Source organism: Gobio gobio, assembly GCF_949357685.1.
Source record: "Gobio gobio genome assembly, chromosome: 5".
Taxonomy (NCBI): Eukaryota; Metazoa; Chordata; class Actinopteri; order Cypriniformes; family Gobionidae; genus Gobio; species Gobio gobio.
In genome coordinates, this window is record NC_137101.1 from 19,320,495 (window position 1) to 19,337,004 (window position 16,510).

At 41.4% G+C, this 16,510-nt stretch overlaps 1 protein-coding gene across 1 annotated transcript in view; it reads left to right on the forward strand.

The window, feature by feature from the left end:
• The window catches only part of LOC307126956 (plexin-C1-like), a 20,242-nt gene extending 3,806 nt beyond the window's left edge, over positions 1–16,436 (forward strand). Inside the window, 12 exon segments of the mRNA XM_079817847.1 lie at positions 11,268–11,321; positions 11,323–11,374; positions 11,466–11,625; positions 11,727–11,838; positions 11,925–12,018; positions 13,716–13,754; positions 14,096–14,229; positions 14,325–14,504; positions 14,995–15,103; positions 15,589–15,759; positions 15,844–16,005; positions 16,161–16,436. Coding sequence (XP_079673973.1) covers positions 11,268–11,321; positions 11,323–11,374; positions 11,466–11,625; positions 11,727–11,838; positions 11,925–12,018; positions 13,716–13,754; positions 14,096–14,229; positions 14,325–14,504; positions 14,995–15,103; positions 15,589–15,759; positions 15,844–16,005; positions 16,161–16,247 — 1,354 coding nt within the window. The 3' untranslated portion in view covers positions 16,248–16,436.
• Positions 16,437–16,510: the final 74 nt, after the last annotated feature.

Genomic DNA, 16,510 nt, shown 5'->3' on the forward strand with positions numbered 1-16,510 from the left:
AGTCATACAGAAATAAATGAAAAAGACATGAAATGTTTATTAATTCATAACTTAATGCAACAATTACAGTACATAAGTAAACTCTCAATAGCCTACATTATAATTAAGACATTATATTTAAATATTCATGTAACAGAGTAAAGCCAAATAATACGTACATCCAGAGTAGCATTCGATGGAACAGTGTAACTGGGTTCAAAGAAGCTGATAATTCCCCCCTCTCCTGAAACTGCAGAGAGTGGTCTTATCCTTCACTATAAATATTAAGCTCTGAATTTTCACGCCCGAGCGTCGGGCCAGTTTTCACGTCATACCTCACATGCGGGCCGGTGTCATGAGAAATCGTGTCCTACTGTGGAATAGTATCCGCTTAGGACCCCAGAGCGATTCTATTGACTGAAAGAACTTTTAATGGGTAATCTGTTCAGAGCCTGATTACAATTCTTACAAAATCACGTTTTGATTTGTATTGTTTAAATTGTGTTAAAATAGTCTTTAACGTCTTGCAAAGCATGTTTCATATACTAGTATATAACCAAAGCTATAAGTTGTGAAATCAAGCACATCTCGTTCTTAATACTAGTGTTACAGGTACCGGCTGGTACCACATAAACAGCTTATATGCTCTCTCTGGAAACAGGAGAAATAAGTGAGACAGGGCAAACTCAGCATCTGTTTTTCATCTCGCTCAGCAGAAAAAGGGCAGAGAGGATTTATTAGACATTCACCATTTAAATCCTCCTCTGATACAAACACTCAATGTTCACTATGAAACAAACATAACTTCAAAATAAAATACAAGTTGTCCCTTTTTTTCCCCAGGTTTCAGCAAATACTGAATTATACATTTTGGGTGATTACATAAATCAAAATGACAATAACCAATTGTCATAACCAATGTTACTCTGTAAGTTGTCTCTTTCCAACTCAAAATATAACATGGCTTAATTTAACAATTACATATAGTTCTCAAATGCATTTTCCATTTCCAGCTAAAGTCATTTCTTTTCCTCTTCCCCAAAGTGCATGAGCTGACAGAATTTTAACTTATTTTTAACCACTTTGTAAAATACATCACATTTGTATTTAACCTTACTTTTTAACCATTATGCAAACTCAGTTTTTAATATTCGCTGATAACATTTTACATCAACATCATACATTTCAAACGTATCGAGACTTTACAAGAATGTTCAAGGAGCTAAAAATAAAACTCTCTCTGACGTGACTTTGGCAGCAACAGGTGGCGTTAACCGGCGCGAAAATGCGGCTACTGCCATATTTACATATATGTCCACATATCCATAAAACAGCCTTATTAGCGGACATTTAAACATTCAGTGACATGTCAGCATATTCCACTTCAGGTATTTAGCTTAATTTACTATCCCACCAACCTGGAAACAGGAGAAATAAGTGAGACAGGGCAAACTCAGCATCTGTTTTTCATCTCGCTCAGCAGAAAGAGGGCAACCGCAAAGCGGACCAAACTGACGTAACGCTCCCCTGAAGCACCATAAGCGCTACTCTACCCCCTGCTGGCGAACTCCACAACTTCTCCTGCCCTATATATAAAATAATTTTGTGAAAGAATGGTGGTGGAAACAGGTTCATTACCCCTGACCAATTATTTAAAATATTAATTATAAAATTACAGAAAACTACCACAAATGTGATAACACTTTAGTGGGCATCACACGCTCCCTGACAGAGAAGAATGGCTCCCGACATTTCCAAAAATCATTCCCAAACAGTTTAACTTTTCTAACTCTTAACTTTGATTCTCAAATCACTGTTCAACAAACAAGCATGGTAGGTGAAATGTATGTGGCTGGTGCTTGGTAAGGGTATGGCATGCACGGTGTGTGGGAGTAAAGGAGTGGGCGTGAATATGGCATACCAAAAGGCGGGATGTATGGAAAGTGTGAGTGTGCAGGTATAGTGTGTTGAGATGCTTCTATGACAGGTATATAGGGTGCTGTGTATCCGGTCACTGAGTTAACTGTGGCGTGCGTCTGGACTGATGGCTCACCTAATGACTCGTATGTGAGAAAACGGCGTGGCCTTTTCTCACGAACAGGCCGTCTCACGTCTGACTGAGTGTACTCTACAGGAGGGGTCAAAGGGCGAGCTTCTTGATCAGAGTCTTGGTGTCCATTGTTTTCCTCCCCTTCCACAGGACCAGTGGGTAAAGGTAGGTTTTCATCTGCTTGGTGTCTCTTCTCAGTCGGATTTGATAAGTGTTCAGGTACAGTATGACTTTCTCCCCTTACAGGTGCTGGTTTCAACCCCTGAATCTCTGGATACCTGGTGAGTTGCTCCTGGTAGGTAACAGGTCTTCCCTCTATAGTTTCGGTTAGTCTCCTTAACCAGTATCCCGAGCCAGAATCATCATCTGAATCATTTTCACTGTCATCACTTGTGTCTGCTTGTCTTTGAGTGTCTGTCATCCTCTCTTGGTTTTGTCTGTTATGTGTTTTCTTCTCAGAAATCGATCTGGTGTCAGGGGGAGTGACATCGATAGGTAAGTCGTTCACCAGCAACAGGAGATTACGGTGCAGCGTCCTGCTTTTCTGTTTGTCTCCCGTTTCAGGGCAAACAACGTACACTGGATTCTCAGCAAGTTGACATTTGACTATGTATATAGTCTTCTCCCAGTATGCCCTAAATTTTCCGGGCCCTCCACGTTCACTGAGGTTCCGGACCAGAACTCTGTCCCCTGGTTGCAGTACAACCCCTCTTGCTTTCTTATCATATGTCACTTTTCCCCTTGCGCTGGACTTTTTGCTATTCTCGCCAGCAATGTGGTAGGCTTCTGACATCTTTTTAGCCCATTTTTCTGCAAATCCTCTAGGTGAGTATGGTTCCCTTTCTCCAACCAATCCAAACAGCAGGTCGACGGGGAGATGCGGGTGACGGCCGTAAAGGAGAAAAAACGGTGAGTAGCCAGTTGATTCATGTCTGGTGCAATTGTATGCGTGTATAATGTGCGGGAGGTGATCCTTCCACCGTCGTTTCTCACTATCAGTCAATGTTCTTAACATCTGGAGGATGGTGCGGTTCAACCGCTCAGCTGGGTTGCCTTGTGGGTGATAGGGCGACGTCCGCGAGTGGCCAACCCCTGACAACCGCTGTAATGATTGGAACAGTTTGTTCTCAAATTCACGACCCTGGTCATGATGTAGCTTGGATGGATATCCGAACCGAGGTATGAAATCACTGAAGATGCGCTCAGCAGCTGTTTTCCCGCTTTTGTTCTTCGTGGGATATGCCTGGGCAAATCTAGTGAAGTGATCAAGTACTACTAGAATATATTCATATCCCCCACAACTGGTTTCCAGATGCAAATAGTCAATACACACAAGTTCTAAAGGGAAGTTAGATGTGATGCTGCCCATAGGAGCTCTCGTGTGGGTCGTGGGTTTCTTAGACCTGATACAGGGACATTTTCGGGTGACATAGTCTTCAATTTCTTTAGCCATAAAGGGCCAGTAAAATCTTTCACGAGCAAGATGGAGCACTCTTTCTGTGCCTACATGACCCATCTCATTGTGTAGGTACTTCAGAGCAATCGGCCTGAGTTTCTGAGGGAGGACTAACTGCTTTTGCTGGTTTGTCCTTCTGTAAAGGAGGCCGTCTTCAAGTTGCAACTTACTCCACTCATGCAACAGTTTTCGGGTGGCTCCACTTAGAGTTTGGCGTATGTCATCTGTTAGCTTGGTGTTTGACTCCTTCAATTCAATAACCTTGCCTATGGCTTGATCCTCTCTTTGAGCCTGTACAAGATCATCATGGCTGATAACTGGTAGGTGATAATGAGGTTGTGGTGGAGGATCCGGGGAACACATGTTAAGTGCAGCAACCCAGGCCACATCCTTCCGTTCTGCTGCCTGACTCCCATCCCATGTAGTATGCACTGCCTCATCCGAGAACTCCTCTGTACACGCCACCTCATATTTCTCCATGTCCAAGGGAAGCCGAGACAGTGTGTCTGCATCCACGTTTGATTTTCCAGGCCTATACCTGATGTCGAACTGGAAATCTGAGAGTTCCCCCACCCACCGGTGTCCAACAGCATTGAGTTTTGCTGTACTCATGATATAGGTCAGGGGGTTGTTGTCCGTGTACACTGTGAAATGGGGAGCATAATACAGGTAGTCCCGGAACTTTTCACACACAGCCCATTTCAATGCGAGGAACTCCAGTTTTCCACTGTGCAGGTGGTAGTTACGTTCGGCAGGTGTCAAAGTCCTCGAACCATAGCCAATGACTCTCAGCTTTCCATTCTGGCGCTGATAGAGGACAGCCCCCAGGCCCTGGTCTGAGGCGTCTGTATGCAGTGTGAACGGTAGGTTGAAATCAGGATACGCTAAGACGGGTGGGGTTATAAGGAGAGTGACCAGTTGCTCTAAAGCTTCCTGATGTTGAGTGGTCCAGTCAACAGGCTGTCGGGAAGGCAGCTGTGGCCGTTTGGTGGTTTTCCCGGACTTAGTTTGGAGAAGCTCATAGATTGGCTTTGCGATTCTGGAAAAATCCTGGATGTAGGAGCGATAATATCCCAAAAAGCCGGTCAGCTTCCTTACTTCACCAACTGTCTGTGGTGTCTTGCTTGTCAAGGTTTTGACTGCCTCAAGGTCACGTGGGTCTATCTTGACACCGTCAGCTGATACAAGGCGCCCCACATACCTGACTTCTTGTCTGAAGAGCTCACATTTCTCAGGTCGCAGTTTTACTCCGTGCTGTTGAAGAGCCTGGAGCACTTTGCGGAGGGCCTCCACATGTTCATCGAATGATCTCGCGTAACAGAGCACGTCATCCAGATAAGGGATGCAGCATTCATCCCTGAGGGTGCCTAGCACCTCCTCCATGCTCCGCTGAAATGCTGCTGGGGCATTTGAGAGTCCGAATGGGATACGGACCCATTCATAGAGGCCCCACGGGGTGACGAAGGCTGTTAGGTGACGTGACCCCTCTGCGATGAAACCCTGATGGTAGGCTTTTCCCTGGTCCAGGATGCTAAACCAGGTGTAGCCCCCCAATGTGTCTGTCAGGTCTTGTATTCTGGGCAGTGGATGTCGATCAGGCACAGTCTTTTTGTTCAGGAGGCGATAATCGATACAAAGACGTAGGCTGCCATCCTTCTTCCTAACACAGACAACTGGGGCAGCATAGGGGGACTTGGATTTAACAATCCAGCCTCTCATCAGCAGCTCCTGCACGTACTCCTTTATCTCTTTAAACAGTGGCTTCGGGACTGCTGAGTATGCTCTCTGTACAGGGATTTCATCTGTGAGGGCGATCGACATTTGTAAGCTTGTTATGCATCCAATATCATCACTGTCATGTGCGAAAGCCCCGGCTTCTTCACACAGCATTTTGTTGACTTTTTCCCTTTGTTTATCATCAAGGTGTCTGAGGTCGATGGGAGGTTGCCATGACGAGGGGCGGGCACCAACAGGTGTTGATACCACACTGTTGACGGTCACTGTGGGCTCGGGTGCTTCCAGTGGGTCTGTTGCGATCACCTTTTCAACACTGTGGATGCCGCCCAGTGCTGTCTTCCTTGGCAGAGTTACTGCATGTTTAGTGTTGTTACCCACAGGTACAGCTACATAAGGTTTTCTTGGATTTTGTACCTCCAACAGACCTTCACCTACGTCCAGTTCATTCAACTGCACATTGTTGTCATCAGGCTCAAATAGAAAGACTACGTCAGATGTACTCATGTGGGGAGGAACTTGGCACTTGACCCAGGTTACCTGACCAGCTGGGATAACCATGTCCTGTCTGCCCGTCCGTAGGCGCCCAACCTGCACGGAGGGTTTGCTGGCTTGGATGAAGCTCACCATTAGCTCTGCCTTCTCTGCTGGTATACACAAGGCATTACAAAGTAGGACAACGAGGGTTGAAATCAGCTTTTCAGGTCGTTCTTGTATCATCTCTTCCAGCACGTTGAAACCCAACAGTGGTCTCTCCAGAACAAGACTGCTGACAAGAAAAGGCACAGTGATTGACAGATTAGGGTCCTCATTCCCCATCAAATTGACTGTAAGGGCAACCCAGCCATCAAATGGGAGGACATCACCGTTCACTGCATACACCCTTAACTCGTCTTCGTCACCTATAAGGTCACTAAGTGGCCTAACAGGAGTGTCAGGTAGATATTTACTCTTCCAGTCTCTATCAATCATACTGACTTGAGCCCCAGTGTCTAGCAGAGCACTGACTGCTAATCCATTCAGGTTACAATGGGTGAGAGCTCTCCTTCCAATGAGTTTGGCTAGACGTTCCCTTTTGCTGTGAGGTAAGTCATAAGTTAATGGATTTGTTGTCTTGTTTGATTGTTTCCGTTTCTTTTCCATTATCTTGTCTTTTTTCAGTCTTTCAATTCCAGGTTGATCAGTATGACATGTGTCAGGTTGGGACGATCGCTGAGACCCGGTCACTGTTTGTCCCCCGGCAGGGACCGGCTCCAATTTCCCTGACGTGTGGGTCTCTTTAGACAGCCCACTGCCCGGTGGCCTTCTTCACCACAGTGGAAACAGTGAGAGCAGTCGGGACGATTTTGCTCCACGCACTTGTCACAGCCATATGGTTTCTCTCTCCTGCGTTCTCCTCTACCTTTCCCATTGTGGTTGAACTGTCCTGCCACCTGTATCTGCATTGACTGTCTCATGAGCTCAACTGTACTTGTAAGCTGTTCAAGTCTTTCAGTTAACTGCTGGATCACATCTGTTTTTGGCGCCTTCTCCTTTACACCGGAACACTGCGCAGCCTTGACTTCAGACTGAGCACTGTGCACATTGGTTAGTCTTTGGCGGGTGGCAGGACCTAGCCTTCGCTGCCTTTCACTTTCATCACACATCACTTTCTTCATCTGTTTTAAGATCGCCTCATCCGATACTCTGGTGTCCACAAGCAATGGCTTCAGCTCTCTGCGGACATCATCATGTTTATGACCTAGGCCCTGATACACGGTGTGAAGGAACACATCCTGCACTGTGCTTGCACTGTACTTGACATCTGTGTCAGCGTGTTTAGAGGCCAGCATAATCTTCTGCTTAAGTCCTATGACTCTGTATAGGAACTGTTGGGGTGTCTCATTGTCTTTCTGTTTGGTGCACATGAGTTCCTGGAACAGCTCAGTGTTACTTTGCTCACCCATGTGGGAGTGGAGGAAGGCTTTTAGCTCTTCTACAGTCAGATCATCCTTATTCATCAACATGTCTTTAAACGTTCCTGGCTTGATGACTTTGAGGACGGCTCTTACAACCTCTGCATCACTGAACTGCTCCTTTAAACCGTCTTCCATCTGCCGACAGACACTGTTATAGCTGAGATCTGACCCCTGGTCCCCAATCTGACCCCCCTGGATCTTCAGTTCCCTGCGATGAAGGTAAGACAACTCTCTTAAGGAGAGCAACTTGTCATGTGTTATTGGTGTAGAGTGTTCACTTAAACCTCTGGTGCCTGCTTCGTTACTACTCTGTGTGGTGCGTTCTATCTTTATAGATGACTGAGGTACGGACTGTGGAGTGGGTGTTTGTTTGTACTGCATAATTTTCTTACTCAGCTCCTCATAGCTAGTAACTATTTTCTGCAGCTCTGTGTCATGTGTGTCACTAGCAGTAGATAGTGCCATGTGGGTTGTATTAGTCATCCCAATATTGGTAGCATCACTATCATCAGTTGGGTTAACATTATCGTTAGCATGACTTACATCCCCCCTGCCCGATCCCTCAATTACTACAAAAACTTGTGAAGCACGACCCTGAATGACTATGTCAATCAACTCCCTTAAGTTCAATAAATGTGCCATCCCAGAATCCTCTAACTCCAGTAAAGGCTCACTGGACATGAAACTGCAAATGTACTCGAAACAATCCTCCTCATCTGTCGACTTGACGTGAGACTCGTCCATTCCTGGCACTGGACCCACTGACTTGGCAATCTGGAACAGTTCATCTACAGACAGAGTGAGAAGGGTCTTTTTGATGGCCCACACCAACCTTTTCCTCTCACCATCCGCCATACTGCTTCCCAATTCCTCGCACTTGGCCACAAGAGTCCAGGATCACAATTCACACGCTGTTCTTGATGAGTGGTGATTTCAGCACGGCACAGTCATTATTCTTTATTCATTACAGGTAACCTCTACATCCGTAGTCAGCATCGATGGTATCTGGAGATCTTTTTCACTGGCTGCAGCTCGCTGGTTGCATCAGGTCACTTTTGGTCCAAGGTTGCAATATCACTGGATCAGCCTCCGGCCACAAGGTGGAAGTGATCCCGGACCGAGCCCCCAATAAACTGTTACAGGTACCGGCTGGTACCACATAAACAGCTTATATGCTCTCTCTGGAAACAGGAGAAATAAGTGAGACAGGGCAAACTCAGCATCTGTTTTTCATCTCGCTCAGCAGAAAAAGGGCAGAGAGGATTTATTAGACATTCACCATTTAAATCCTCCTCTGATACAAACACTCAATGTTCACTATGAAACAAACATAACTTCAAAATAAAATACAAGTTGTCCCTTTTTTTCCCCAGGTTTCAGCAAATACTGAATTATACATTTTGGGTGATTACATAAATCAAAATGACAATAACCAATTGTCATAACCAATGTTACTCTGTAAGTTGTCTCTTTCCAACTCAAAATATAACATGGCTTAATTTAACAATTACATATAGTTCTCAAATGCATTTTCCATTTCCAGCTAAAGTCATTTCTTTTCCTCTTCCCCAAAGTGCATGAGCTGACAGAATTTTAACTTATTTTTAACCACTTTGTAAAATACATCACATTTGTATTTAACCTTACTTTTTAACCATTATGCAAACTCAGTTTTTAATATTCGCTGATAACATTTTACATCAACATCATACATTTCAAACGTATCGAGACTTTACAAGAATGTTCAAGGAGCTAAAAATAAAACTCTCTCTGACGTGACTTTGGCAGCAACAGGTGGCGTTAACCGGCGCGAAAATGCGGCTACTGCCATATTTACATATATGTCCACATATCCATAAAACAGCCTTATTAGCGGACATTTAAACATTCAGTGACATGTCAGCATATTCCACTTCAGGTATTTAGCTTAATTTACTATCCCACCAACCTGGAAACAGGAGAAATAAGTGAGACAGGGCAAACTCAGCATCTGTTTTTCATCTCGCTCAGCAGAAAGAGGGCAACCGCAAAGCGGACCAAACTGACGTAACGCTCCCCTGAAGCACCATAAGCGCTACTCTACCCCCTGCTGGCGAACTCCACAATTTCTCCTGCCCTATATATAAAATAATTTTGTGAAAGAATGGTGGTGGAAACAGGTTCATTACCCCTGACCAATTATTTAAAATATTAATTATAAAATTACAGAAAACTACCACAAATGTGATAACACTTTAGTGGGCATCACACTAGCATAGCATACAGCTACCCGATTAGCTTAGTTTATACCATAGACAGTAAAAGAAATGGACAGAGCGACTCCATTGACTTCAACGGGGAGAATTGAAGTCAGATAGAAGCACTCACTTCCTTTAGTTCCTGATGGCTGAGCGTACTGCGCAGCCTCAGACTGAGCTTGACGACGTAGATGTGACGTGATCAGCCTGTCCGACAGTGGCAAGTCTTCTAGTAGTTGTGCAAAGTGAAATCTGAATCACCGAATCTTGCAGAGACAGAGAGGGTGAGCAGGAGCAACTTTTGACGAATGAAGCAGGATCTACAACATCTCTATCTGCGTTTATGCCTCCACGTCCCCCCAATTGCCTCATAGACAGTAAAAGATTAGGCTTGTTTGAGATGAGCGAAATCTGCGCACAACCGATCACCGGTGATCAGCGCGAGATGCATGCCGGTTAGAAAAGTGTCCGAGGGCGGTCCGCCTTGCTCTGATGTCATGCCGACGTATGTCAAAAAACTCTCGCGAGCGAAAGGCGGATGTGTCGGATTTTGCAGTCGAGCGCAGTTGCTCTCCACCGACTGCGCGGAGCAAAAGCATGATGGGAAACGACTTGCTGACGACACAGCTTAATGCTTATTGGTTTAAACAACCGTGATGTATGGTTCTTTTTTTAAATGTTTGATTTTAAAACTCTGATATCATGTTTTTATGTGTGAATATTCCCAAACTCTCTAACAAAGGCGATCTCTCTGTGGGTTATGTGATTGTTGTCATATTTATAACAAAATATATATATATAAAAACATGTAGGCCTATGTAGGCCTAATTAAAGTAAAAATTATTGATAAACACGTCTTTCGAATGGAAATAAATAACAAAAACTTTGGGTGTCTTGTTCATAATATTTTATTTTCATATAAAAGTAACAGAACGTAAATTACATCCAGTTTATCAGCAACAAAGCGCACGAGTGTGAATCCCGCGATATCCGCCTTTGATCTCGCAGGTGTCTGATCCACTACGAGAAGAGAGAACTGTCCGGCTTGCCTGCACTTTTTTCACTCCTCCCCTCACTGCAGCCGCCTAGTCTCGGCTGAATTTCAGGCGAGGCGAGGCGCATCTCAAACAAGCCTTATTTCTCATGACACTGGGCTTCGGACCTGTTTATGGGCTGGATTTCCTGAAACCTTCTTAACTCTACGTCATTCTTAAGTTATACCTTAAGGTGTATCTTAACGTTAGTACACGTTCTTTGTTAAGAATACCTTCTGTAAGTCATACTAAGGTTGGTCTGGACCACTCTTAGCTATACAATATCACTATTGACAGTTCATTCCGATTGTAGCCACCACTGTTTCTTTACATATCAGCTTATACGAATATAATTCTGATAATTGAATGCAAATAATTGTCATTAAACTGATGGTTGTTACACGGGCCTGAGCGTCTCTGGCCCGTGTAGGGCTTTACTATGAAATCCACAAGTTATTGTCCACCTGTTATTACCTGTCTCTCTGTAATCCGGCGTTTACGGAATTCACCAATGCTCGTTTGCTTCGTGGTGTGCGTCTCACTAGCATTTGCCTTTGTTGTTGGATGTTTCAATCTTAGATGGTTGAGCAGAGCTGTCGTACTGCTGTTGTACTTTAAAGTATTCTTCCAGAGTTGGCAAATTACGATATTTTTGTCATCCTTGATGAATTACTTTGTGTCTGTTGGTGACGTTCGCTATTTTGAATTAATTTAATGCACGCTCGAGTAGTCGATTGTTCCCGACAGCGCCGACTAGTGGTTGAAGTAGTGGATCTCTCGACTACTCTATGCAAGCCCTTGATGCTGCTTTTTATCTAGATGTTCTACTCAAGATGAATGCTTAAATACTTCATGGGTGTCCATTCCAAAAGACTCTTCAGACGCAGCTGCTTTCTTTTCAGATGACAGAGAAATCTTCTAGAAAGGTAGACATTGTTATCTAAATGTATTTGCTTATTATTGTTTAGAATTTATTTACAAGACTGTTTTTTACCAACCATTATCCTCTCCTCATAGATTACATTACATATTGCCTTAAGTCTGGAGAGCACAGGGAATCCCGCCTTCTCATGTTCCTTCACCACAGGAAGTGTGAATCTGTGTGACGGGTCTGATCCGGCTGCAGTTTTCCCAAAATGCTCCTGTAGATTTCCTGATGAGCTGCTGTCTACTAAAGGTTGGTTTTCTTTCAGTTAAGTTTTGTATGTGCTATTCTTATACAGCACATTTATGTATTTAGAATATATAATCATAAACATTTGTTAATAATCTGTTCAGGTTTAAAAGTCTCTGCTACAGTTACCTTTGAGGATCAGAAGATCACAGAGACGCTGACGCTGAGGAACTGCTCCAGTATCACAGATAATTCACCAAAAGCTTCTTATACACAGTGAGAAAATGAAATGCAGTGTGAAAAATGTCATAGTGCAGAAATTATAACAGATATTAACACATCATATACATGCATTTATTAAGGTGTGTGCAGTGTATCTCATCTGGGTGTCAGTGGTCCCGTTCCTCTCAGCGTTGTGATTGGACACATGGACCTGGGCAACAGTTAAACATACAGGTGAGACATAATGAATTCAATCCAATGCTTCTTTACTGCAAATGCGTATTGGGAAATAGTGTAACCTTTGGTAACGCTTTAGATTACAGCCCGGAAAGTACTGCGCAAGTAAAGCGAATTTACAGTGTAAATTTAGGTAATTATAGTGTAACTATAAAGTAAGTACATGTAGCTATAAGGGAACCATATAAAATATTTGGGGAATAAATGGGTAACTATCAAATGACCAAATTTATACTGTAAGTATTTTTAAATTAAAGGGTAATTATCCGTGTAGTTATGGGGTAAGTGTGAATCTACAAGCTGTAAATTAAAGTGGTGTTTGTTCCCCTCTTGTTTCATGTAGTTACAGGGTAAGCACAATACAAAACATGTGCAAAATCTGACATCACTCAGAAACATGTATTTGAAAAACAACTTTCAAAACAAATTTATTGTCTTCTTATTCATTTATTCATTTTTTAAAATAAACTTTTCATTTAAAATTAATAACGTCCTGACAGAAAGAGACACATTTTGCCCTTTTTTGTTTCTCTTGGTTTCTCCTCCTCTTGTTCCTCTTCTTATTTTTCATTATTTCCACTGATGAATCTTAAGAGGAGTCCCATGTCTTTTGATATTCTGTAGTACAATTTTTTTTTAAAAGAGACCCAGAAATGCTCTCATAATTTACTAATAATTTACTAATCTTAAAGTAAATCTAATCTGAAGAGTAAAGAAGCGTCTAGCTATTATGACGTTCTATAAGAACTGGCATCTCTGTCTTCTAGTCTTGTTTGTTTCTCATTGCTATTATCATATATTATGTTATTGTTTTTATACTGTTGTGAGCATTACTTATAAAATATATATATATATTAAATAAAAATGTAATTTCTCGGCGCGCTTACATCGCGCTTCAAATTACACGCGTGAACTTAACTCTCTCATGCGTGTACAGATGACTGTTGGTCGGAAGCGAAAGTCAATTTAAAATATTGTTATTTTTCGTACAAACACTTATAGTTTCACTTCAGAATACATTGATTCATCCATTGGGGTCGTATGGATTACTGTAGTTATTGCTGTACGTGTTATTTAATGCTTCAACTTTTAGGAACCCAAATTAGTTTTCTTTAGATTATTTATTTTTCTGTGTTCATCTGAAGAAAGAAAGTTGTATACATCTTGGATGGCATGAGGGTAAAAAATGAGTAAACGCAAGGACCTTTCCGGGTGTTTTGTATTTTCTTTTAATATATAATACAGAATAGCTAGAGACATAGAACAAACACCACTTTAATTTACAGCCTGTAGATTCACACTTACCCTGTAACTACATTAAACAAGATTGTTATGTCCGTTCGGGACGGATGAATCTCGTTTGGTGATGCCTTGCTGCATGTGTAGTATGCAGCTGTTTTGGTCTGAAATAGTTCATTCTGGTTTTCTGAAAGTAAAGTGAGTTGCGTGCATAAACCTCTTGTCCAGCGTCCTTTTTATATTCAACAAAAAGGGTAACAAACACCACTTTAATTTACAACCCGCAGATTCACACTTTTCGTATTCACTCACATACTTTTCGGGCTGTAATCTAAAGCTTTACTGTAACTTTTATAAAGATTCAAGCTTATATTAATTCATTGTTGATAGCTGAAATATCATTGCATTGTCTAAAGAAAACTCGGAAAGTAAATTCTCTTTTCTCTACTTTTTAGGATGAATGTAAAGATCTATTCTCTGACATGGACTACAGAGTAAGTGTTACTGATTATGTGTTAAACATCACAGAATAGGGATGTTGTTTTTTCAGTATGTTCCTATTTCAAATGAATATATATTAGAGTTAGAGGGGGTTTTTTACTTGTTTTCTTGTACATCATATCAGCAAAAAACAATTGGTCACAATCATCATGTTTTTTAAATTATGTAAACAGTTATATTTTATAGTTATCTAATAATATCATTTTTATTATAAAAGTTACTTTTAACCTCTGCTGTTCATTAAACCTGCTGTGGTCATATTGAGTGGACATGGATTTTTTTCTTCTCCTTTATGGCCTTTCTTTTTCTATGTGCAACCCTTTGTGTCCTGTAGAAGCCAGAGATTCTCTCTCTAGAGCCCAACAAAGTTTCTTTCCATGGCAGAAACAACATTTTACTAAGAGGAAGAAACCTGGAATCTGTCACTAAAATCCATTTTCAAGGGGAACTGGACTGTATTCCTAAAGAGTGAGACTCTGTGTGTTTGAATTTAGTATTTCGCCGAATGTGCATAGATTGTGATAAATGATACTGTATATCCTGGCATGAATGTTTCCCTTCAGAGCTCCAGTGTTTAATCGCTCCAGTGACACTTTAAGGTTCCACATTCCTCCCAGTGGAACTAAAGGAACAGTGAAAGTGTGTGTTGTTACTCCTGACGACCGTTGTCACGGTAACAGCATCATCACTTACAGTTCCCAGCCCAGCTGTACAGGAATACATCCCACAGTCTCCTGGAGCAGGTTAGAGCATTTCAGACCACTGGCAGATCAGCTTCCCTATCCCAACAGTGCCTTAAGATTTTAATTAGTTACACATTTTAATTAGTTAATCTAATGTCATACAGCCCATTTTAGTCACAGAATTTGCAAGAATGATGTTAATGTGGGAAAATAAGATTTGCAATGTAAAGATCTGCAGAGTTACTGTTAGAACAGATGAAAAAACAATCATATGCAAGACAGCAAGAAATAATAGCAGAAGTGAGGGTCGGGTCATTTCCTGCATGTTTTGTCTTAACGTTAGTTCTGAGAGCTGTGGTTTACTGACTCGTGTGTCACGAGACTAGTCTTTAGTTTAGTAAGAGCAAACTGCTTCCTGACAGTTTCCTGTTTGTGTATGTCAAAGTTACATGCAGGAAAGTTAGTGTGAGGAATTAAAATGTTAATAGTGTACTTTAATATTGTTTCTTATGTATTATTAACTGGAATTGGTTTTAATGTCTTCATTCAGTGGCGGAAGGAAGATTCATGTTCAGGGGAGCAATATACAAACTGTGGAATCAGTTATTGTCCATCCCTCTAATAAAGAGCTTCAAACACAATACAGCAGAAGCTCAGGGGTAAGACGTGTGTTTAGTACTCCTGCAGTAACACACAGCACTTTATCTGATACAGAGCTCAGCCATTTATAACTTCAGTGAGTTTTCAAACAGCCCAGATTCACACATGTAGTGCATGAGGTCTTATTTGGAAGAATTTGTCATTTATCTGCTCATAAAATTGTTAAATTAACTTTAGTGACTCTATATATGCAATAGATTTTTTTAAATGGTGACAACATGCATTTTATATTATATAAATGTGTTCCTTGAGGTTCACTTACAAATATTAACAAATATTAACAGTGTGACGTCACATTGAGGAGGAAGTCGAAAATCAGCAAATGCGAATTTCCTAGTGAATTTCTGAGATCAGAAACTTGTAGTATGACAAACTCTTGTATGTATGTATTAGTATGTAAAAACTCTTATGTCAAAGGATCAAGGAACAAACATTTAATAAAAGTCATATTATAGTCATATCTTCATTGTCTCTCTTTTCTCAGGACGTGTGGTTTCACTCCCCCCGTTATGATGGCAGTGGTCTGATTAGCTTGTTAATGAAAGTTGGAAACTCCACTGTGGATTGTAGGTATTATTTATCATACAAACCTGATCCAGAATTCACTGTATTTACCACCTTCCAGGTGGCCAACTATCTACTGGTGAACATTCAGGTAAAGAATGACTAAAAAACTGAGCAAGATCTACTCTTTAGAATTTGAATTAACACAAATGAATCTTATGGATCTGTTTCTCAGAAAAAGGCAGATGCATTGAATTTGAGTAAGAGTGAGGTGAACGTGATGGGTTATCAGGGAGATCGGCAGTATCAGTGTGTTTTGGAGATGCTTGAGTACAATGCCATTATCTGTAAGATTAAAGGAGAATCAAGAGCCGTCACAGCAGTGGACTCAATAACTGTACGTATGTTCTTGATATTTTCAATTCTTTGCTAAATCTATAGACATGGAAGTTCATAATTTAACTTTAGCTGCAAACACAGCTGTGTTAAGTTCAATGTAAATCTCACTCAACTTTATGAGATGAAAAGACATTGCTCTCATTTTCATTTCAGATCACGATTGGGAATTATGTTCTCGGGATGGGAAATAAAAAGGATTTGTTCTGCCTCAGGCCACAGAACACGCCTGGCCAAGTATGAAAGAGCAAAGAAATTCTCAAATGAACCCCATCATTATTTTCTATTCCTAAGACTAGAGACTCATATACTTTTTATGTCTGTGTATTTCTATGGAATTTTATACATTTATGTAGTTTGTTCATTATATTTTATATTCTTCTTTATATATATTGTACATAATACAATTATGTTTTGGCATATGCTATTCAACAACTTCTGTGAGAGAAATCCTGAGACTGAACAGCAGGTGGCGCTATATACTCATTTATTAATCACAAAGCAAT